This window comes from Saccopteryx leptura, chromosome 3, assembly GCF_036850995.1.
Source record: "Saccopteryx leptura isolate mSacLep1 chromosome 3, mSacLep1_pri_phased_curated, whole genome shotgun sequence".
Lineage (NCBI taxonomy): Eukaryota > Metazoa > Chordata > Mammalia > Chiroptera > Emballonuridae > Saccopteryx > Saccopteryx leptura.
Genome location: NC_089505.1, coordinates 27,759,735 through 27,782,968, shown reverse-complemented (window position 1 = coordinate 27,782,968; position 23,234 = coordinate 27,759,735). Strand labels below are relative to the sequence as shown.

Below are 23,234 nucleotides of genomic sequence, written 5' to 3'. Positions count from 1 at the left end.
ATGAGGTAAAATACACAAAGCAATGAACAACAAGGGAACATACTGAAACTCACCTAAGAGACACAAGGACTAAACAAAAATGATGCCTGTGGAAGAAGGGTGAGATAAAACTCGAGGACGCAAGTAGGGTAGTGGAAACAGAGATAACACAGAGAAAGATTATCTTGAAGCAAAGAAAAAGAATAAAGGGCTAATCTGGCAAATGGAAAATAGACATTGCTCTTTATTGGTTTGTTACATAATTCTTCCAAAGTCAAGCCAACCCCATCAATAATATAAAAACTAAAGTGTTATTAGGCACACACTACTGTTTGAACTGCACTGTCGCTGACGTAAAAGAAACCTAGTTGATAAGACAAGGCTGGCTGTTCTTTCCCAAGTTACTATGGAAAAGTGAACATATTAATACTAAAAATAGACTTAGTGCTTTGAATTTCCTGCCTATGGATCTTTTTGGCATTATAACAGGAGAGACATGATTATGCTAATATGGAATGGGGTACCCAATAGCCTTTCAAAGTTTTGAAATGACTTCCTCTCTCCCCTTAAGAATGAGAATATCAGTATTGAGCAAAAAAGGTCAAAAAAACAAAAAAACAAAAACAAAAACCCTGATGGGCTCATGGACAAGGACAGCAGTGAGGTGGTTGCTGGCGGCGGGTGGAGGAAAGTCAAGGGCGGGATGAATGGTGACAGATGGAGACTTGAGTTGAAGGGATGAGCACACAATACAGTGTACAGAGATTCCTTGTAGAATTGGGCACCTGAAACCTGTACAATATTGTGAACCAGTGTCACCCCAATAAAATCAATAAAAAAAGGATGAGAATATCATTATCTCTAAAACCAAATACGGTCCAATCTCTACCTATCTCATGTGATGTCACAACAGCCATGGCGTATGAAATTCAAACAAAGCCTATATAAAAATTATATAGAGACTCTATACCTTTTCCCTCATTAGCTAAAATGTTCAGCTAGGTCCAGAAAAAGAAGGAAAACTCTTAGGAATATTTTAGGGAAGGGGAAATTTAATCTTGTTAATGTCCATTTGAACAGGGATAAACATAACAATATATAAAGAAACATAAAATATTTTCACACATTATATACTCAGGATACAACACCAAGTACCTACTATTCTAGGACTTTAACATATGTTGCTTTATTTAATCCTCACAACAGAGCATTCATTCCTCCTGAAGCAATCAATATAAACCAGTTTTAATAATCTTGTTGGTGATGTGTATAGTACTGGGCTGATTATGAAATACTAGCAGCATAAAGAAATGTAAGAAAAGTCTGAGGTAGGTTTTCTCCCCTTTTGAAAACTTGTGCTTTGTTTATTATTTTTTTATTAAATTTACTGGAGTCTGTAAGATCATATAGGTTTCAAGTATGCATTTCTATGATACATGCTCTGTATCAATTTTTTCAATTACAGTTCATATTCAATATTATTTTGTATTAGTTTCACGTGTATAGTGGTTAGACAATCATATACTTAACAAAGTGTTCCTTGTATATTTCCAATATGGGGTGGGTTTTTATGAACCTGTTTTCACAGTCCTAAGAAAACGATACAGAAAAAGACGGACTCTTTTCGTTTCCAGACCTTGGTATAGCTAAACTAGATTGAAGCCTGAATTGCAAAAGCTATTTTGCAACGCTAAGTACGCCAGCCTTTTTTAGGGTGTAAGTCCATCCAGGCTCTTGGGTCCCACTATTCCATACGTGGGAAGCTTAATATCCTCCCAGCTGCATTCTCTCCTGCTCTTTATCCCGTATCAGCCCCAACACCTTCTAATAAGTCTGTGACAGGCCATGCTGCTGCTATAACTTATATTTAACTTTAAAATGGACATCTATCATAAAAAGCTACAACCTTTTAGTAATTGAATGCTAAAACTCAGTATATCTACAGATCAAAAAGGCATTTTTCATACTTTAACTTGGATTACAGAAATTTAAATACAGGGAAAATATGGCATTATTTTAGCCATCTACAAGAGCTTCAGTGAACAAAAATAGCTAAGAAAGTAACAATGGAAAACATCAAACGTTAGAGAATTATTCTTTTTTAATACTTAAATCAGCTGGATGTGTTCATTCAAACCACTCTCTCTCCATCCATCTCAGATAAGATTCGACAACCAAAGTTTGTTCTAACAACATACACAATTCTGCAAACTTAACATGTCTAAGTCATAAGCATTTTCTTATTTTCTATGTTCACATCCTGAGCCTCCACGTAAACCTCTCGGAAGACGGACCTGCACTAGGTCTGCTGCACTAGGTCACACTAGGAGAGGGTGCCCTGGGTCTGTCACACTAGGTCACACTAGGAGAGGGTGCCTGGGGTCTGCCACACTAGGTCACACTAGGTCACACTAGGAGAGGGTGCCCTGGGTCTGCCACACTAGGTCACACTAGGTCACACTAGGAGAGGGTGCCCCGGGTCTGCCACACTAGGTCACACTCGGTCACACTAGGAGAGGGTGCCCCAGGTCTGCCACACTAGGTCACACTAGGTCACACTAGGAGAGGGTGCCCTGGGTCTGCCGGACTAGGTCACACTAGGAGAGGGTGCCCTGGGTCTGTCACACTAGGAGAGGGTGCCCTGGGTCTGCCACACTATGTCACACTGGGAGAGGGTGCCCCGGGTCTGCCACACTAGGTCACACTAGGTCACACTAGGAGAGGGTGCCCTGGGTCTGCCGGACTAGGTCACACTAGGAGAGGGTGCCCTGGGTCTGCCACACTAGGAGAGGGTGCCCTGGGTCTGCCACACTATGTCACACTGGGAGAGGGTGCCCTGGGTCTGCCACACTAGGTCACGCTAGGAGAGGGTGCCCTGGGTCTGCCACACTAGGTCATGCTAGGAGAGGGTGTCCTTGGTCTGTCACACTAGGTCACACTAGGAGAGGGTGCCCTGGGTCTGCCACACTAGGTCACACTAGGAGAGGGTGCCCTGGGTCTGTCACACTAGGTCACACTAGGAGATGCCCTGGGTCTGTCACACTAGGTCACAGTAGGAGAGGGAGCCCTGGGTCTGCCACACTAGGTCACACTAGGTCACACTAGGAGAGGGTGTCCTGGGTCTGCCACACTAGGTCACACTAGGAGAGGGTGCCCTGGGTCTGTCACACTAGGTCACACTAGGAGAGGGTGCCCTGGGTCTGCCGCACTAGGTCACACTAGGAGAGGGTGCCCCGGGTCTGTCGCACTAGGTCACACTAGGCGAGGGTGCCCCGGGTCTGCCACACTAGGTCACACTAGGAGAGGGTGCCCCGGGTCTGCCACACTAGGTCACACTAGGAGAGGGTGCCCTGGGTATGCCACACTAGGAGAGGGTGTCCTGGGTCTGTCACACTAGGTCACACTAGGAGAGGGTGCCCTGGGTCTGCCACACTAGGTCACACTAGGAGAGGGTGCCCTGGGTCTGCCACACTAGGTCACACTAGGAGAGGGTGCCCTGGGTCTGCCGCACTAGGTCACACTAGGAGAGGGTGCCCTGGGTCTGCCGCACTAGGTCACACTAGGAGAGGGTGTCCTGGGTCTGCCACACTAGGTCACACTAGGAGAGGGTGCCCTGGTACAGCGCTTGCACCAGACACAACACTCACTGTCTACACCCTTCTTCCCTAATACAGGGCAGGAACACGGAATGGTGGGAAGATGTTAGAAAGGGGAACTGCCAGAGGAGTTCTATGAGCCACTGTGATCACACTGCTTGGGACTGTTTTTCTACTGCGTTGAAGATCTTATCCTCAAACTTTCTGTGGTCAGTAGATCACTGTCCAAACCAACAGAAAAGGATTCAGGCCATGCAAGTGTCACTGGACAGGAGCCCATGGAACTATCTATCTGTCACGACATCTCACTCCTTATCTCAGCACCGTGCTTGATAAGTGAAAACTCAGAGGCTCAAAAAAGGTCGGTTGAAACATCCCTTTGGGAACCATGACTCAGGCAATGTGGAATCCAGGCTAAGTCTGGCAGGACGTCTAACAACCTCAGTGATAACCGTTGTGTCAGCACCTTGACAAGGTGCTTTTATTTCTCAGCTCTAACAGGAGGTTAGGGACAATGCCAACACACCAACGAGTGGGTCTGCAGTACTGCGGGGCTGGGTCAAAACAGTAAGACATGCCAAAGGAGCTTTACAGTGTGAGGGTGTGGGGACAAAAACAATGTTAAAGTGGGGAAACCTTCTCAGCACCTGTTAGGGCAAATGGATATAATGACAATAATAGCAGGTCATGGATAAGTAATCTACAGTAAGAGACATTCTTCTATTACCAGCTAAATTAGTGACACACACAAGATCAACTCCTAAGGACCCTCCCATTAAAAGGCTTTGAGCTTTTTAGAATCAATTTATCCAATTACAAAACAAGTCCTGCTGAGGATAATTTACATCTTTAAAATATCAAGTCTTCTCATCCACAAACTTGGTACATTTTCTCACTCATTCAGGTCTTCTTGCATGTGTTTACACAAACGTTTATAAGTTTTCCACAAAATTGTATTTCTGTCATTATACCGTACTATAAAGTATCTTTTAAAAATTACATATATTTTACATGTAATTAAGTATTAAATCAATGAAAACACACTAAAATAAACACTATTCTGCACCTTGCCTTCACTTAAAATGGGTTTCAGAGATCTGTATCAATATACATATATATTTTTTACCACTGCAGATTGCATGGAGATATACCATGACTTATTTAACCTGCCTCTATTGATAATTATTTAGGATCTTTCTAATTTTTCACTATTAAAAACAATTCTGTGGTGAGTATCCTTGTACACAAAGCATTCTGCAATAGTTTGACCAACTATTACTTTAAGATACATTCTTAAAGTACAATTGCTGGTTAATGGTTTTGTGCTTTTGTATTTTTTAAATTTTATTTAAAAAATTAAATTTAATGGAGTGACATTGATCAATAAGAGTACATAAGTTTCAGGTAAACATTTCTATAGCATAAAAATTATATTTTTAAAAATTACATATTTATCTAATTTATCTTAATTTACTGTGGCATAGTAAATGAATCTCATCAAAATTGCTTACTAAAGCTATAAATTCTAATATTTACTTAATCATGCATAATCTAAATGATAATAACAATAACAACACTTCAATCTGCAAACCATTTTTATGTCATAGGTTTATCAAGCATCTTATCCTACATACTCACCAAAAAGCTCCATTGTCTCTACTCTCAGTGTCCATGAAATAAGAGTCCAAAAACATGTCTTTGTAGATTCGACCAACTAGGCAATACATATCTGAAGCTACTTGCCCTTCATTCTGCACCAGGGGAATCATAATATCAAGAGCTTTTGCTCTATCTCCGGGGAGATTTCTCCTAAGGCAAGGGAAGAAAACATCCTTGTTTCAATATAGATTACCAAAGCAACATAGGTCAACTGTGTTTTAAAAATCCTAATATACTGATTCACATTAGTAAAGTATGGCAGGATTAAAAACAACAGTTAGATTTTGACGGTCCTCTGTAACCCTCTGCCCTAAGCCTTTTTCTCTTCTTTATCCTACTGTATGTCTCCTGGGTCTAACAAGGATTGCTTTTTAAATAATGGTAACAGATTTGTTCTTATCCACCCACAGTCCTTCCCATTTCCCTGCAGTCTATACGCAGGTTCAACTTGGTGAAGTGAGATTAAAAGTGCAGTCTGTGGCTATGAATGGGGCCGAGTCAGCTAATCCAAACAGGGACAAAACCCTGACTTTAGTTGTTTTTTTTTTTCATTTTTTTTGTTTGTTTGTTTGTTTTTTGTTTTTTTTTGTTTTTCATTTTTCTGAAGCTGGAAACAGGGAGAGACAGTCAGACAGACTCCCGCATGCACCGGACCGGGATCCACCCGGCACGCCCACCAGGGGGCAATGCTCTGCCCACCAGGGGGCGATGCTCTGCCCATCCTGGGCGTTGCCATGTTGTGACCAGAGCCACTCTAGCGCCTGAGGCAGAGGCCACAGAGCCATCCCCAGCGCCCGGGCCATCTTTGATCCAATGGAGCCTCGGCTGCGGGAGGGGAAGAGAGAGACAGAGAGGAAAGCGCGGCGGAGGGGTGGAGAAGCAAATGGGCACTTCTCCTATGTGCCCTGGCCGGGAATCAAACCCGGGTCCTCCGCACGCTAGGCCGACGCTCTACCGCTGAGCCAACCGGCCAGGGCTTTCTTCATTTTTCTGAAGCTGGAAACAGGGAGAGACAGTCAGACAGACTCCCACAAGCGCCCGACCGGGATCCACCCGGCACGCCCACCTTGGAGCGACGCTCTGCCCACCAGGGGGCGATGCTCTGCCCATCCTGGGCGTCGCCATGTTGCGACCAGAGCCACTCTAGCGCCTGAGGCAGAGGCCACAGAGCCATCCCCAGCGCCCGGGCCATCTTTGCTCCAATGGAGCCTCGGCTGCGGGAGGGGAAGAGAGAGACAGAGAGGAAAGTGCAGCGGAGGGGTGGAGAAGCAAATGGGCGCTTCTCCTGTGTGCCCTGGCCGGGAATCGAACCCGGGTCCTCCGCACGCTAGGCCGACACTCTACCGCTGAGCTGACTTTAGGTTTTAATGGCTTTTGCCAACAACCAACTTTAAGTCAAGCGTTGTCTAATTTATACATGTAACCAATTAATTACCTAAGGAAGTTGTTTTATGTAGCTCACTTTAAAATAGCAAGTATGTAGGGACCATTCTTAAAATAAGATAAAAATCATCTTGTTATTTCTACGACCTTGAAAACATGCTAAGTGAAAGAAGCTAGTCACTGAAGACAACATATTATACGATTCTGTTCACATGAAATCCATAGAGACCAACAGTAGATTAGTAGTTGCCCAGCTAGGGCTGGGGGAGTTAAGGGGGAAAGGGAGGGGACTGCTGATGGGTAGGGGTTTCTTTCTGGGATGATAAACATGTTCTAAAATCTATTATGTTGAGGGTCACACAACTGTTAATATATTAAAAACCACTGAATCCTACACCTTATATGGGTGAACTGATTGGTATATGAATTCTATTTCAATTAAGCTGTTATTTTACAAAGTTATTTCTACTCTCAACTACTACTTTAAATCTTTCTGTCTATAAAATTCCTTTATTCTGTCCTAAAATACTTTGAGTTTAGAATAATGCTTCATACAAATATGCTTATCGTTTATTATATTTTATTTGTATTTATTTCTTTATTTGGTATCTGCAGTTTTTTTTCTTTTTCTTTGCATTATATTCTATTTTAGAGAAAGGAAAGAAAACATAAAGAAAAATAATAGCGGTTCTTATGGAACTTTTCATTTCACAATAGAATCTATTCCATCCCATCTTTCAGAGAGGAGTGGCAAACCTGGGCCTTGGGGATGCAGCAGAATTAGAGCAATTTTAGTTTCGTGAAGAGGGTTCAGGGATCTCCCCAACCCCCAGAGAATTCAGTGACTAGGAAACCTCTGAGAATTTCAACAAAATTTCCTGGAAAGAACCTAAGAGTTAAGATTTAAGTTCTACATATTTTTACTCCTGTGGGTTGAAAGCCTAATGATATAAAACAAAAGCATGGTTTTTTTTTCCCCTTATATCCTAGGGATTTTGAGACTTTGACAAAATACTGATGTTTATTGAGATACTTTTTACAATTTGTATACCTCCATTTGGTTCTGATATTTAGAAGAAAATATAAAAATCTCACTGTGGAAAAAAAATAAAATTCCCCCTTAAAAAATTAAACAACCCAAAACACAAAACAGGGACTTATTTGGAAACCAGTTGGAGCAGTTCATCTCTGGAGGTCTCATCTCCTTGTGCCAAATCTAAAGAAATGTTTAATAAATGGGGGTATAAAACATACTTTGTAGCAAGTTCTACAGTTTGGGTGGATAAGAGAGGAAAGAAACAATCTCTGGCTGAACAGCATGCTGACTTCTCCTTTGTAGACAGAGGCAGGAGATCCTAATGAAGAAAAACACAGACATCCAGGCAGATCTGGGTTTGAGGCTCAGCTTCCTGACTTGTCAACTGTGAGCCTTGAAGAAAAGTTACTCAACCTTTCCAGGCTTCAATCCCCCTCACCTAGAAAATAATCAAGCCTTAAGTGACCCATGGCAAGTGCTCAACAGATGGGATGCCCCCTCTGTTTTCCTTTTATCATTCTCTTTAGTTGTGGTAATGACATATATAGTCAACGCCCCAGCATGGAAGAGAAAGCACAGCGAAGGTTCAGGCAGCTCAGTGCCTCAGGCCTCGCCGTGGTCAGAGCAGGGATGGCCCTCCGTGGTGACTCGAGGTAGAAAGTGAGTGGCACTGAGGTGTGAGCACCATGATGTGGACAGAGGGACAGACACAGGACAAGAAGCAGCAGCGTCCGTTCTGGACCTAGAGGATGCGTGGACATGTGACCTACAATGTGGCCAACAGAGTGCGGATTATGATTAGGTTGAGAGCAGTCCCAGTGAGAATACTCTCTGGTTCAGAATATGTTCGCCCAGGTACAACTGCCCTTACCTTACTTTAGTCCATTTTTGCATGAATAACCATTTGGTGTTCAGTATACTTGTTTAAAGATAACATCGTTTGCATGCCATTTAAAAAACTTCTAAAACCATATAAATAGCAGATACATACTTTGACATAAAAGAAAGGGAATTGAAAGGATTTTAACATAAAAACAGTGAGAACCTGTTCTTATACAGAGCGGTTGCAGGCTACAGGAAAAACATACCCTAGAAAGAATACGGAGGTTAACAAATAATATGCTACAACATTGCAAACAGCAACTTTTCCTTCTTACCTGTTCAGAGCAAACGCATAATGGAACTTCACATGATGATGGGAGGCCAGATCAAAGGTCGGCAGCTTCTCTAAAGTCTCTACCAGCTTCACAATAGCGTCATATTCCTTTTAAACAAGAGAGAACAGCACAGAATCAAACCATCAGGAGAAAGTTCTGACAGGAAGATGCTTTTTGACAAACAGAGACCTGAATCTGAGCAGGGTGTTAAAAAAAGAACTAGAATCCAAGGAATATTTTGAAAAAGCTAAAACCAAGAAGGAACCTGTTTTTAAAAAAAATAAGGGGGAGGGGCACACAGAAAACTAGATAGAAGGTGACGGAGGACAATCTGACTTTGGGTGATGGGTATGCAACAGAATTGAATGACAAGATAACCTGGACATGTTTTCTTTGAATACGTGTACCCTGATTTATTGATGTCACCTTATTAAAATTAATAAAAATTTATTTATTAAAAAAATAAGGGATTTTTTATGATATACTGTATTTTTCGCTCCATAAGACACCCCCCCCCCCCAAATAAAGTGGAGGGCAAAATGCCCGTACATCTTATGGAGTGAAAAATACAGTTTTTTTGTTTGTTTGTTTGTTTTTTGTATTTTTCTGAAGCTGGAAACGGGGAGAGACAGTCAGACAGACTCCCACATGCGCCCGACTGGGATTCACCCGGCACGCCCACCAGGGGCCACGCTCTGCCCCTCCGGGGCGTCGCTCTGCCGCGACCAGAGCCACTCTAGTGCCTGGGGCAGAGGCCAAGGAGCCATCCCCAGCGCCCGGGCCATCTTTGCTCCAATGGAGCCTTGGCTGCGGGAGGGGAAGAGAGAGACAGAGAGGAAGGAGGGGGGTGGGTGGAGAAGCAAATGGGCGCTTCTCCTGTGTGCCCTGGCCGGGATTCAACCTGGGTCCCCCGCACGCCAGGCCGACGCTCTACCGCTGAGCCAACCGGCCAGGGCTTAAAAATACAGTATTTTATTAAATATTTTAACACATCATTTGGCTCAGAATATTTTTTTCTTATTTTCCTCCTTAAAACTGTAGGTGTGTCTTATGGTCAGATGGGTCTTATGGAGGGAAAAATACCATAGATAAAAACATGAGAAATATAGTTATCACATCTAACCAGAAAAACAATGAGCCATCTAGCATGATAATGCTACATACACTGTCTAAATAAGGGAACTGCACTTCTCCATGGGGCCGGGTTCCTGGGATACAGCGTCTTATCAATTACTTTCAGGGAAGTAATTTCCAAACTATCAAGAATATGGGGAGATGATGTCAGAGTAATGGCGGGGTAAGAAGCGATACCGATAAATCTCCCCCAAAACTCAACAAGATCTTCAACCAGAAACAGAAAAACCTATACTTGAAGCCTCCAGATGCTTTGCAATACACCCGAAGGTATGGTCGAGTGAAAAATTGGCTAAATATATAACCAAACCCCGAAGGAATTAGGGAGTAAGAAATGCTCCACCTTCCTCACTAACCTAAACATGGCGGCTTTATCTGGTAACTGTGAATATAGAAACTGAGGCGGGCAAAGGGGGTGAATAGATCCAGGCCGCGGCACAAACGGCCGAACCAGGCTGTGGCATGGAGATCCAAGCCGAGGAAAAACTGATCCTGTGGCAACCCGGGCAATATAAGCTAACACTCGCGCCAAACCCAAACAAAGAAAGACAAGCGGGGCAGCCATTTTACCCGATCTCCTGGTCAGTGCGCAGTTAGTGGGCGAGAGATTTCTTCCTAAGCCCCGGGAGTGGGTGCCCGTGTTACCCCACAGAGAGGCAGAGTCAGAGGCCTTTCTGTGGGCCGAAAGCAGAATCTCTGGGCAGCCCCAGCGCCCTGGGAAAGCCGCGCACGGGAGGGAGCGAGAACTAATTCCAACGGTGGAAATTTTCCGTGCTGGTGGGGGTTGCACTCAGAGGGAAACGCGGCCGGCCTCATATCCTGGACTGCGCGCGCAGATACTGAATGAGAGATTCCTCCGAGTGCCTCGGCAGTGCGTGCCCGTGTTATCGCACAGAGGGGCAGAGTCAGGGGCCTTTGTGTGGGCCAAAGCGGAATCTCGGGCCGCCCCAGCGCCTTGCAAAAGCCGCGCACAGGGACGGAGCGAGAGCCAATTCCAACGCTGCAACTTTTCCATGCGGTTGGGGTTTCACTCAGTGAGACTGCTGGCCGGATATCCTGGTCTGCGCGCGCAGCCAGTGAGTGAGAGTTTCCTCCAAGCACCCCGGAAGTGGGCGCCCGCTTGTGTTACCAGACAGAGTGGCAGAGCCAGAGGTCTTTGAGTGGGCGGAAAGCCCGCCTGATTATGCTAGCAGCTCTGACTGACTGAGCCTTACCCAGAGCCCTGTGCTGAGTGGAAACAGAGTGGGGAGTTGCCAGCTCTTTGAGCCTCTTACTATCCAGGCAGAGGCAGCAGCAACCCCATAGCTGGATTATCAGGCTACTAATTGAGGAAGGAAAGACTAGGAGAAAGGCTCCAGGAACACGGACTCTCTCACTGTCGGAACCTATAAATGCTAATGAGCCTCGACTGCCAACGAGACTAAAGCACAATACATGACATTGCCATAGAGACTTATCAACTGCAAACCTCTACCTGAGCGTGCCAAAGGGGCAGAACCTGGGGTACAGAGTCACCGACCAGGAAGAGGGAGAGAAAAGAAAAAGCAAGAAGATAACCTCTCAAAATCAAGAATAATCTGCAGACTTTATAACCTATCCCATTTTATTATATTTGTTCGTCTGTTTCTCTTATCTTCATTCTTGATACTTTTTTTCCTCCTCCAATTTGGCCGATTAACTCTCTGCCGGTCTTACTCTCTCCTCTCCTTGAACTACACTACCCATAAGTGTTACATCTCCCATTATCTTTTCTCTCCTCTTCCTTTCTCTCTATGAGGGTTGCACTCCAAAACCCTTAACTCTCTCTCTCTCTCTCTCCTTTCTTTTTTCTTCTTTTAGTGGTTCCCTCTTTTTTTCTCTCTCTCTCTTTCTTTTCTCCCTCTATATTAGTTTCTTCCTTTCTCCTTTACATCTCCTCTCATTCAAACCTCAATTACAAACAAATTATCTTATCTGGGACTCAAACTTATGTTTGTGGCATTTTGGGGGGTTTTTACTTCACCTTTTTAACTCACTAGCAGTGCTCCCATCCCTGGCTCTCCATTTTATCTAGTTCTTGTTCCACTAAATACAAGAGTAATTTTTTAATTTGTCCCCCCATTTTTCTGTTTTCCTCTTATTCCTCTCATCATAACTCTTAGACAACCAACACCTAAAAGCAAATCATTTTATTCTTGACCCAAATTTTTTCCTTATTTGCTTTCTGTGGGTCCATACCCCCTTTTTTTTTCTTTCTTTTTTTTTTTCTTTTTCTTTTTTTTGACCCTTTATTACTTTTCCTCAATTCAGGCCCTCCATCACAGGCATTGTTTGTTATAATTCACAGTTCACCACAAGATTTTCTCAAGAAAGAGGGGAGAGGAGAGGAGAGGAAGAAAGGAGTGGGGCAATAATTTCCTTTTTTTAAAATTTTTATTTTATTTTTCTTTATTTCATTATTAATTTTTTTAAAAAAAAACGTTTTTATTTTTTTTAACTTTTTATTCTTTATTAAATCTCATTAATACTATCAACAAAACCACCCTCAGATGCCATTAAGGAAGAGAAAATCTAATATCATGGATACAAAAGAAAGAGAGGTAACACAACTAGATGAGGAAAAATCTATGGAGAAAAAATTTAATATATTGGAAACCTTGGAGCTAAATGACAGAGAATTCAAGATAGAAATCCTAAAAATCCTCCGAGATATACAAGAAAACACAGAAAGGCAATTTAGGGAGCTCAGAAAACAACTCAATGAACACAAAGAATATATGTCCAAGGAAATTGAAACTATAAAAACAAATCAAACAGAGATGAAAAACTCAATTCATGAGCTGAAAAACGAAGTAGCAAGCTTAGCTAATAGAACAGGTCAGATAGAAGAGAGGATTAGTGAAATAGAAGACAAGCAACTTGAGGCACAACAGAGAGAAGAGAGACTCAAAAATTAAAAAAAATGAGGTAGCCCTACAAGAATTATCTGACTCCATCAAAAAGAATAACATAAGAATAATAGGTATATCAGAGGGAGAAGAGAGAGAAAATGGAATGGAGAACATACTCAAACAAATAATAGATGAGAACTTCCCAAGCCTGTGGAAAGAACTAAAGCCTCAAGTTCAAGAAGCAAACAGAACTCCGAGTTTTCTTAACCCCAACAAACTTACTCCACGGCATATCATAATAAAATTGACACAAACCAACAGCAAAGAAAAAATTCTCAAGGCAGCCAGGGAAAAGAAGAATACAACATATAAAGGAAGGCCCATTAGATTATCATCAGATTTCTCAACAGAAACTCTACAAGCTAGAAGAGAGTGGACCCCAATATTTAAAGTCCTGAAAGAGAGGAACTTTCAGCCACGAATACTATACCCATCAAAGCTATCCTTCAAATATGAAGGAGAAATAAAAACATTCACAGATACAGAAAAGATGAGGGAATTTATCATCAGAAAACCCCCACTCCAGGAATTACTAAAGGGGGTTCTCCAATCAGATACAAAGAACAAAAAAAAAAAAAAAACAACAGAGCCACAAGTAAAAGCTCCAAGAAGAACACAATAAAACCAAATTTAAACTGTGACAACAACAAAAAGAAAGAGGGGGAGAAGATGGAGATTAACAGTAGCAAAGGATGATGGAGTGCAAAAGTACTCACAAAATAGTTCGCTACAATGAACAGGGTAGGGACCTTTTTCATTACTCAAAGGTAACCACCATTGAAAAAACCACCACAGAAGCACATGAGATAAAGAAGATAGCAACAGAGGAAAGATGTATGGAATACAACCAAATAAAAACAAAAGATAGAAAAACGAAAGAGAAGGATCAAACAAGACACAAAACTAACAGAAAGCAAGATATAAAATGGCAATAAGGAACTCACAAGTATCAATAATTACACTAAATGTAACCGGATTAAACTCACCAATAAAAAGGCACAGAGTAGCAGAATGGATTAAAAAAGAAAATCCAACTGTATGCTGCCTACAGGAAACTCATCTAAGTAACAAGGATAAAAACAAATTCAAAGTGAAAGGCTGGAAAACAATACTCCAAGCAAATAACATCCAAAAAAAAGCAGGTGTAGCAATACTCATATCGGATAATGCTGACTACAAGACAGCAAAAGTACTCAGAGACAAAAATGGCCATTTCATAATGGCTAAGGGGACACTGAATCAAGAAGACATAACAATTCTTAATATATATGCACCAAACCAAGGAGCACCAAAATATATAAGACAGCTACTTATTGATCTTAAAACAAAAACTGACAAAAATACAATCATACTTGGAGACCTCAATACACCGCTGACGGCTCTAGATCGGTCATCCAAACAGAGAATCAACAAAGACATAGTGGCCTTAAACAAAACACTAGAGCACCTGGATATGATAGACATCTACAGGACATTTCATCCCAAAGTGACTGAGTATACATTTTTCTCCAGTGTACATGGATCATTCTCAAGAATTGACCATATGTTGGGCCACAAAAACACCATCAGCAAATTCAGAAAAATTGAAGTTGTACCAAGCATATTTTCTGATCATAAAGCCTTGAAACTAGAATTCAACTGCAAAAAAGAAGGAAAAAAATCCCACAAAAATGTGGAAACTAAACAACATATTTTTTAAAAATGAATGGGTCAAAGAAGAAATAAGTGCAGAGATCAAAAGATATATACAGACTAATGAAAATGACAATATGACATATCAGAATCTATGGGATGCAGCAAAAGCAGTGACAAGAGGGAAGTTCATATCACTTCAGGCCTATATGAACAAACAAGAGAGAGCCCAAGTGAACCACTTAACTTCCCACCTTAAGGAACTAGAAAAAGAAGAACAAAGACAACCCAAAACCAGCCGAAGAAAGGAGATAATAAAAATCAGAGCAGAAATAAATGAATTAGAGAACAGAAAAACTATAGAAAAAATTAATAGAACAAGGAGCTCGTTCTTTGAAAAGATCAACAAAATTGACAAACCCTTGGCAAGACTTACCAAGGAAAAAAGAGAAAGAACTCATATAAACAAAATCCAAAATGAAAGAGGAGAAATCACCACGGACACCGTAGATATACAAAGAATTACTGTAGAATACTATGAAAAACTTTATGCCACTAAATTCAACAACCTAGAAGAAATGGTTAAATTCCTAGAACAATACAACCTTCCTAGACTGAGTCAAGAAGAAGCAGAAAGCCTAAACAGCCTATCAGTAGAGAAGAAATAGAAAAAACCATTAAAAACCTCCCCAAAAATAAAAGTCCAGGCCCTGACGGCTATACCAGCGAATTTTATCAAACATTCAAAGAAGACTTGGTTCCTATTCTACTCAAAGTCTTCCAAAAAATTGAAGAAGAAGCAATACTTCCAAACACATTTTATGAGGCCAACATAACCCTCATACCAAAACCAGGCAAGGATGGCACAAAAAAAGAAAACTACAGACCAATATCTCTAATGAATACAGATGCTAAAATACTAAACAAAATACTAGCAAATCGAATACAACAACATATTAAAAAAATAATACATCATGATCAAGTGGGATTCATCCCAGAATCTCAAGGATGGTTCAATATACGTAAAACGGTTAACGTAATACACCATATCAACAAAACAAAGAACAAAAACCACATGATCTTATCAATAGACGCAGAAAAGGCTTTCGATAAAATACAACACAATTTTATGTTTAAGACTCTCAACAAAATGGGTATAGAAGGAAAATATCTTAACATGATAAAGGCCATATATGATAAACCATCAGCTAACATCATATTAAATGGCACTAAACTGAAGGCTTTCCCCCTTAAATCAGGAACAAGACAGGGTTGTCCACTCTCTCCACTCTTATTTAATGTGGTACTAGAGGTTCTAGCCAGAGTAATCAGACAAGACAAAGAAATAAAAGGCATCCATATCGGAAAAGAAGAAGTAAAGGTATCACTTTTTGCAGATGATATGATCCTATACATCGAAAACCCCAAAGAATCCACAAAAAGATTACTAGAAACAGTAAGTCAATACAGTAAGGTCGCAGGATACAAAATTAACATACAGAAGTCAATAGCCTTTCTATATGCCAACAATGAAACAATTGAGAACGAACTCAAAAGAATAATCCCCTTCACGATTGCAACAAAAAAAATAAAATACTTAGGAATAAACATAACAAAGAATGTAAAGGACTTATATAATGAAAACTATAAACCATTGTTAAGGGAAATCGAAAAAGATATAATGAGATGGAAGAATATACCTTGTTCTTGGCTAGGAAGAATAAATATAATCAAGATGGCTATATTACCCAAAGCAATATACAAATTTAATGGAATTCCCATCAAACTTCCAATGACATTTTTTAAAGAAATAGAGCAAAAAATCATCAGATTTATATGGAACTATAAAAAACCCCAAATAGCCAAAGCAATCCTAAAGAAAAAGAATGAAGCTGGGGGCATTACAATACCTGACTTCAAACTATATTATAGGGCCACGACAATCAAAACAGCATGGTATTGGCAGAAAAATAGACACTCAGACCAATGGAACAGAATAGAAAGTCCAGAAATAAAACCACATATATATAGTCAAATAATTTTTGATAAAGGGGCCAACAACACACAATGGAGAAAAGAAAGCCTCTTCAATAAATGGTGCTGGGAAAACTGGAAAGCCACATGCAAAAGAATGAAACTGGACTACAGTCTCTCCCCCTGTACAAAAATTAACTCAAAATGGATCAAAGATCTAAACATAAGACCTGAAACAATTAAGTACATAGAAGAAGACATAGGTACTCAACTCATGGACCTGGGTTTTAAAGAGCATTTTATGAATTTGACTCCACAGGCAAGAGAAGTGAAGGCAAAAATTAATGAATGGGACTACATCAGACTAAGAAGTTTTTGCTCAGCAAGAGAAACTGATAACAAAATAAACAGAAAGCCAACTAAACGGGAAATAATATTTTCAAACAACAGCTCAGATAAGGGCCTAATATCCAAAATATACAAAGAACTCATAAAACTCAACAACAAACAAACAAACAATCCAATAAAAAAATGGGAAGAGGATATGAACAGACACTTCTCCCAGGAAGAAATCCAAATGGCCAACAGATATATGAAAAGATGCTCATCTTCTTTAGCTATTAGAGAAATGCAAATCAAAACGGCAATGAGATACTACCTCACACCTGTTCGATTAGCCATTATTAGCAAGACAGGTAATAGCAAATGTTGGAGAGGCTGTGGAGAAAAAGGAACCCTCATACACTGTTGGTGGGAATGTAAAGTAGTACAACCATTATGGAATAAAGTATGGTGGTTCCTCAAAAAACTGAAAATGGAACTACCTTATGACCCAGCAATCCCTCTACTGGGTATATATCCCAAAAACTCAGAAACATTGATACGTAAAGACACATGCAGCCCCATGTTTATTGCAGCATTGTTCACAGTGGCCAGGACATGGAAACAACCAAAAACCCCGTCAATAGATGACTGGATAAAGAAGATGTGGCAGCCCTGGCCGGCTGGCTCAGCGGTACAGCGTCGGCCTAGCGTGCGGAGGACCTGGGTTCGATTCCCGGCCAGGGCACACAGGAGAAGCGCCCATTTGCTTCTCCACCCCTCCGCCGCGCTTTCCTCTCTGTCTCTCTCTCTTCCCCTCCCGCAGCCAAGGCTCCATTGGAGCAAAGATGGCCCGGGCGCTGGGGATGGCTCTGGTCACAACATGGCGATGCCCAGGATGGGCAGAGCATCGCCCCCTGGTGGGCAGAGCGTCGCCCCATGGTGGGCGTGCCAGGTGGATCCCGGTCGGGCGCATGCGGGAGTCTGTCTGACTGTCTCTCCCTGTTTCCAGCTTCAGAAAAATGGAAAAAAAAAAAAAAAGAAGATGTGGCACATATACACTATGGAATACTACTCAGCCATAAGAAATGATGACACCGGAACATTTACAGCAAAATGGTGGGATCTTGATAACATGATACGAAGCGAAATAAGTAAATCAGAAAAAAACAGGAACTGCATTATTCCATACGTAGGTGGGACATAAAAGTGAAACTAAGAGACATTGATAAGAGTGTGGTGGTTATGGGGGGGAGGGGGGAATGGGAGAGGGAAAGGGGGAGGGGGAGGGGCACAAAGAAAACAAGATAGAAGGTGACAGAGGACAATCTGACTTTGGGTGATGGGTATGCAACATAATTGAACGACAAGATAACCTGGACTTGTTATCTTTGAATATATGTATCCTGATTTATTGATGTCACCCCATTAAAAAAAATAAAATTATTAAAAAAAAAAAAGAATATGGAGCAATTGATTGAACTTCGGCTATAAGCAATAAAACAACTTCATGTTAACATGAACGAGCTACTCCAGTTATCAGATCCTGAGTGCCACACTTCTCCATGGGTGTGAATCCCTGTCGTTCATGGGAGGCTTTATTCAGGCCTGGAAGTCTGGGAATAAGACACCCAGAAGTCACTTAAATTTTACTGTAAAAACTGAATAGCAAATTCCCTACTTTGAGAAGATTCCATTCTATTTTACATATTTTCACAATTTTAAGATATGTCAATAAAAATTATATGACATGCGAATACAGGGGTGTAAACGACAACATGGGGACCATAGTGAACAATATTGTAGTAACTATGTGAGGTGATCATAAGTTATATAAATGTCCGATTATGTTGCACAGCTGAAACTAATATTGTATGTCAACTGTAACTGAAAACTTACAAAGATTTTTAAGTTTGCTTTTTTAAAAAAATAATTAATTCCATATTTCTTACTTCTGACTAGTTAGATCTTGCACTATCACTTTTAAGCAACACAACCTCAATGGATATGTGTCCACAGGCTCTACGAATTTTGGCTATTTGCCAAAACAAAGCGTTTCCTTATTGACTGACAGGTGTACCTGAGGCTAATAGAATGGAACAGACCTGAGTTAGCTATGCTTGCAGATTTTTCTCTTTGTTCTTGTGGAGGAAAAAGACCTTTACCATACAAGTCCTTCACAATCACTGACTTACTCATGAGTCTGTTTCATACATCATAAAATCTTGGGATAGAAAGCATACGAGTCAATAAAAAAATAAGATATACTAACCTGAATGACTTGTTAGCTAAAAATTCGATGTCAACACTCCCACATACCTCCCATATCCAGTATGAAAAAGATTTTAAGCATTTTCTCACCTGGATATCTCTGTAGGAAAGTATCAGATTTATGACAATATCTGCTGTCAAGACTTCAATATTATCTACTCGCTGCCGAATTCTCTCCAATTCAGCAGCCAGTTCTTTACCAGTGTATAAATTACGAGCTTTCCTGATATCATTGAGTATAGATTCCCGGAAATACTGGCTGGTGGGAAAACACATTCCAAAGAGTTAATACTAGAAAGAACGTCAATGAAAAGTAATAATTTTATAAGGAAAAGAATGACCTTTGTGGCATTAGTAGCTTTCAATTCATTAAGATACATAAAATGAACACCACATACTGCTAGCATTATTAAGAAATTTGAAAGTCCTATATTTCAATTAATACTCTGCCTTACTTCAGGAAGACTTAAAGGTAGAAATTCTAAATAAATTAGCTGTACTTATGATTTGAACATAATATAACCTTTACTTTCTGACTCAGCCTCAGTATTTAGTAACATGAATGATAACTCTTAAATATAATAAAATTAAATTAAAAAACATATAATATTTATACATTTAAGTAAAATATAACAATGCTCTGAACAATTTTTGCACAGTTTTTACTCTTACACTAAACCAGTAGTCCCCAACCTTTTTTGGGCCACGGACCAGTTTAATGTCAGAAAATATTTTCACGGACCGGCCTTTAGGGTGGGATGGATAAATGTATCATGTGACCGAGACAAGTGTCAAGAGTGAGTCTTAGATAGATGTAACAGAGGGAATCTGGTCATTTTTAAAAAATAAAACTTCGAGCCCTGGCCGGTTGGCTCAGTGGTAGAGCGTCGACCTGGTGTGCAGGAGTCCCGGGTTCGATTCCCAGCCAGGGCACACAGGAGAAGCGCCCATCAGCTTCTCCTCCACCCCTCCCCCTCTCCTTCCTCTCTGTCTCTCTCTTCCCCTCCCGCAGCCAAGGCTCCATTGGAGCAAAGATTTCCCGGGCGCTGAGGATGGCTCTGTGGCCTCTGCCTCAGGCACTAGAATGACTCTGGATGCAACAGAGTGATGCCCCAGAGGGGCAGAGCATCGCCCCCTGGTGGGCATGCTGGGTGGATCCCGGTCGGGTGCATGCGGGAGTCTGTCTGACTGCCTCCCCGTTTCTACCTTCGGAAAAATGAAAAAAATAAATAAATAAAACTCCGTTCAGACTTAAATATAAATAAAATGGAAATAATGTAAGTTTATTCTTTCTCTGCAGACTGGTACCAAATGGCCCACAGACTGGTACCAGTCCGTGGCCCAGGGGTTGAGGACCACTGCACTAAACGTCCTCGGACATTCATCTGGATATGTTTCTGTACTCTGAATTTATTTTTAGCTCTACCATCACTATAACACAGTAAGTGGTCTCTTTTATTCTCGTTTTAAGTTAGTCTGTAAGTGAATAAAATGCAACATGTAAACTACAGGGCATCTATTTTATCTACTTACAGGATATTATACATTTTTTCCTGGTTCTTGGCTGCCGTGTACTATATCTAAGAAACATCCGATTAGATGCACAAATGAAGAAAGTAGAATAACACTTAACACTTCATTCATTAAACTGACCCGGAACTTGCTTGTGCCACTTTCAGAAGTTGAATGAAACGATCCACAAGAGGTAAGCAGATGGGTCCAAGAAGCAGCTCGAAGTTCGAATGCATGAGTTCTGTCAAGCCCTTCATGAAGCTGCAGTCACAGCAGTAGACCTTGTTATGTGGAGTTATCATGTACGGGACAAACGTGTAGTTCCCGGTACACATCTGTGGACAGAGGCACCAGGAGGTGGTGAGCTAGCCTGTAGACTCCACACTAACATAATCCCAAATTTTACTTGAGAGCATTTTAAATAATAATCCTGAATAAGAAATAATCCCGAATGAAGGAAATAGAAAAACCTCATTTCTTATTTATGACCTATAAAAATGGAGATTTTCTCCAACTTCTTTAATTGTTTACTTCAAATAATTAGGACGTACAGATGATACATAAAACAGTACGGCACAGTTCCTATCAGCCAATTTAAGTATTTATTCACCATCTCTCATGGCTAAGGCATATAATATACGTTGTAGGAAAAACAGAATACTTACTCTTTGAGTAGTGAGTTTTTTGTTAACCCTTTGAATGAGGACATACATGAACGTTTGTATTACTCAAAGGGTTAAAACATGGTCTTCAGCCGTGGCTGGTTGGCTCTGTGGTAGAGTGTTGGCTCAGTGTGTGGAAGTCCCAGGTTAGATGGCCAGTCAGGGCACATAGGAGAAGCAACCATCTGCTTCTCTACTCCTCCCCCTCTTTCCCCTCCCTCCCCTCCCCTCCCCTTCCTTTCCTTCCACCCCTCTCTTCCCCTCCCATAGCCATGGCTTGATTGGTTCGAGTGCATTGACCCTAGGTGCTGAGGATGGCTCATGGAGCCTCCACCTCAAGCACTAAAAATAGCTCGGTTGCAAGAATGGCAGAGCATTGGCTCCAGGATGCCGGGTGGATCCCTGTCGAGACACATGCAGGAGTCTGTCTCTCTGTCTCCCCTCCTCTCACTTGGAAAATAAAGAAAAAATAAAACACGGTCTTCACCTTCAGGGAACTTAAAATTTAGTCAGACACACAATGTAAATGTATGAAAGTAACAAGAGCTAACATTTCAGGGCTGCTCACATGACAGGCCACGCTGTGACTGATGCCACAGTGAAGCTGCTCCCTCCAGGTCACTCTAGCTCAGTCATGGCTCCATCAGTCTCCCAGCTACTCAGACTAGAGACCCAGAAGTTATCCTTGATGCTATCACTTCCTTTACCTCCCTTATCCTGTCTACCTTTCCTCCAAAATATACCTCCTATGTCTCTATTTCCCTCATCTTCTCACCAGCACTACAGACTCTGGGCCGACATACCCGGCCTGAAGCACTGTGCCTGGCATTTAGCTGGTCTCCCTGCTTCCACTCCTGCCCTTCAGTCTATTCTTTACCCAGGCAGCAGTGACCTTTAGCAACCCATGAAGACCACTTCCCTCATCTGCTTAAAGCCCGCTCTTTTGCTCCTGAGATGAAAACATACCAGTGTACTATAAGGACTGACTATCCAACCTCTCCTTCTCACTGACCCTAGCCCACGCTGCTCTCTGTTCACTCATCACGACACCTGTCAGTTCCTAACGACGCTGAGTGAGGCTACACTAGTGCAAACCAACATGGGGCTGGGAAGAAGAAAGGCAAAACCTCAGTGGACACACTGGAGTAATAAGTCTGACCAGTGCTTAGGGCTCAGGGAGGGGACGTACATGCAAAGTTACAGATTTCACACTACACATGCTGGGCAGTGGGATTCATGGAAGAAGTCAGACCAGGAAAGAAAACAATCAAAGCTGTGTATTCGGACAGTCAGGGCAGAAAACGGAATAGACTGAAAGAGAGAGAAACACAGTTTGAAGAAATCAGGAAGTTATGAAGCATGACCAGACAGGCAGCAGTAGCAATGGACACATGTACTTGATGTCAGAAAGAATGATCTAGACCTGCCACCTGGTTACACATATTGAGGAAGAGGAGGAAGGAGGCAAAGACGACCCCACCGTCTTAAATGTGGCTACCTAAGAGTGGTATTGTTAACAAAAAGCAGGGGTTCAGAAAGTGAAACCAGACTGAATCACTTGTGAACACACTGCACTCTGGGACAGCTGTTACACATCAGGTTATTAATCAAACAGAATCTGATTTCCAGTTCGTAGCTGAGAAGAACATCAAAAAGCGAAGGTTTGACTTAGGGTGGCAGGATAAATTGTTCACGTTTCAAGTGGTCAGGATTTCAGGGGAGCAGGGTCCCCAAAGTGTAAATATCCAAAAGGGAGTTAGAAATACGTGATTGGCACATAAAATAGTTACAAGCCAAAATACAGAACTGGGAGTTACTTGATATGGTTGAAATAAATATAAGGAAATGAGGAAGACCTCTAAGAGAAAAACCATACAGAAAAGAAAGAGCCAAGGACTGAAATTAGAATGAGGTATGTGGGAGACTCTATTTGGCACTGTTCCAGGGAGCACGGGCGGCGCAGATTACAGGTTCCCAGTTGTTTCGGC

The 23,234-nt window shown here is 41.5% G+C and overlaps 1 protein-coding gene across 2 annotated transcripts in view; it reads right to left on the bottom strand.

Moving 5' to 3' along the window:
• Positions 1-23,234, bottom strand: part of MAP3K5 (mitogen-activated protein kinase kinase kinase 5) — a 193,445-nt gene that overhangs the window by 94,586 nt on the left and 75,625 nt on the right. For both annotated transcript variants that reach the window (XM_066373149.1, XM_066373148.1), the window contains exons 4-7: positions 20,726-20,919; positions 19,163-19,331; positions 8,811-8,917; positions 5,214-5,384 (exon numbers count right to left, since the gene is read on the bottom strand). In XM_066373149.1, the coding sequence (XP_066229246.1) occupies positions 5,214-5,384; positions 8,811-8,917; positions 19,163-19,331; positions 20,726-20,919 (641 nt within the window). The remainder of the gene's footprint in view (positions 1-5,213; positions 5,385-8,810; positions 8,918-19,162; positions 19,332-20,725; positions 20,920-23,234) is intronic.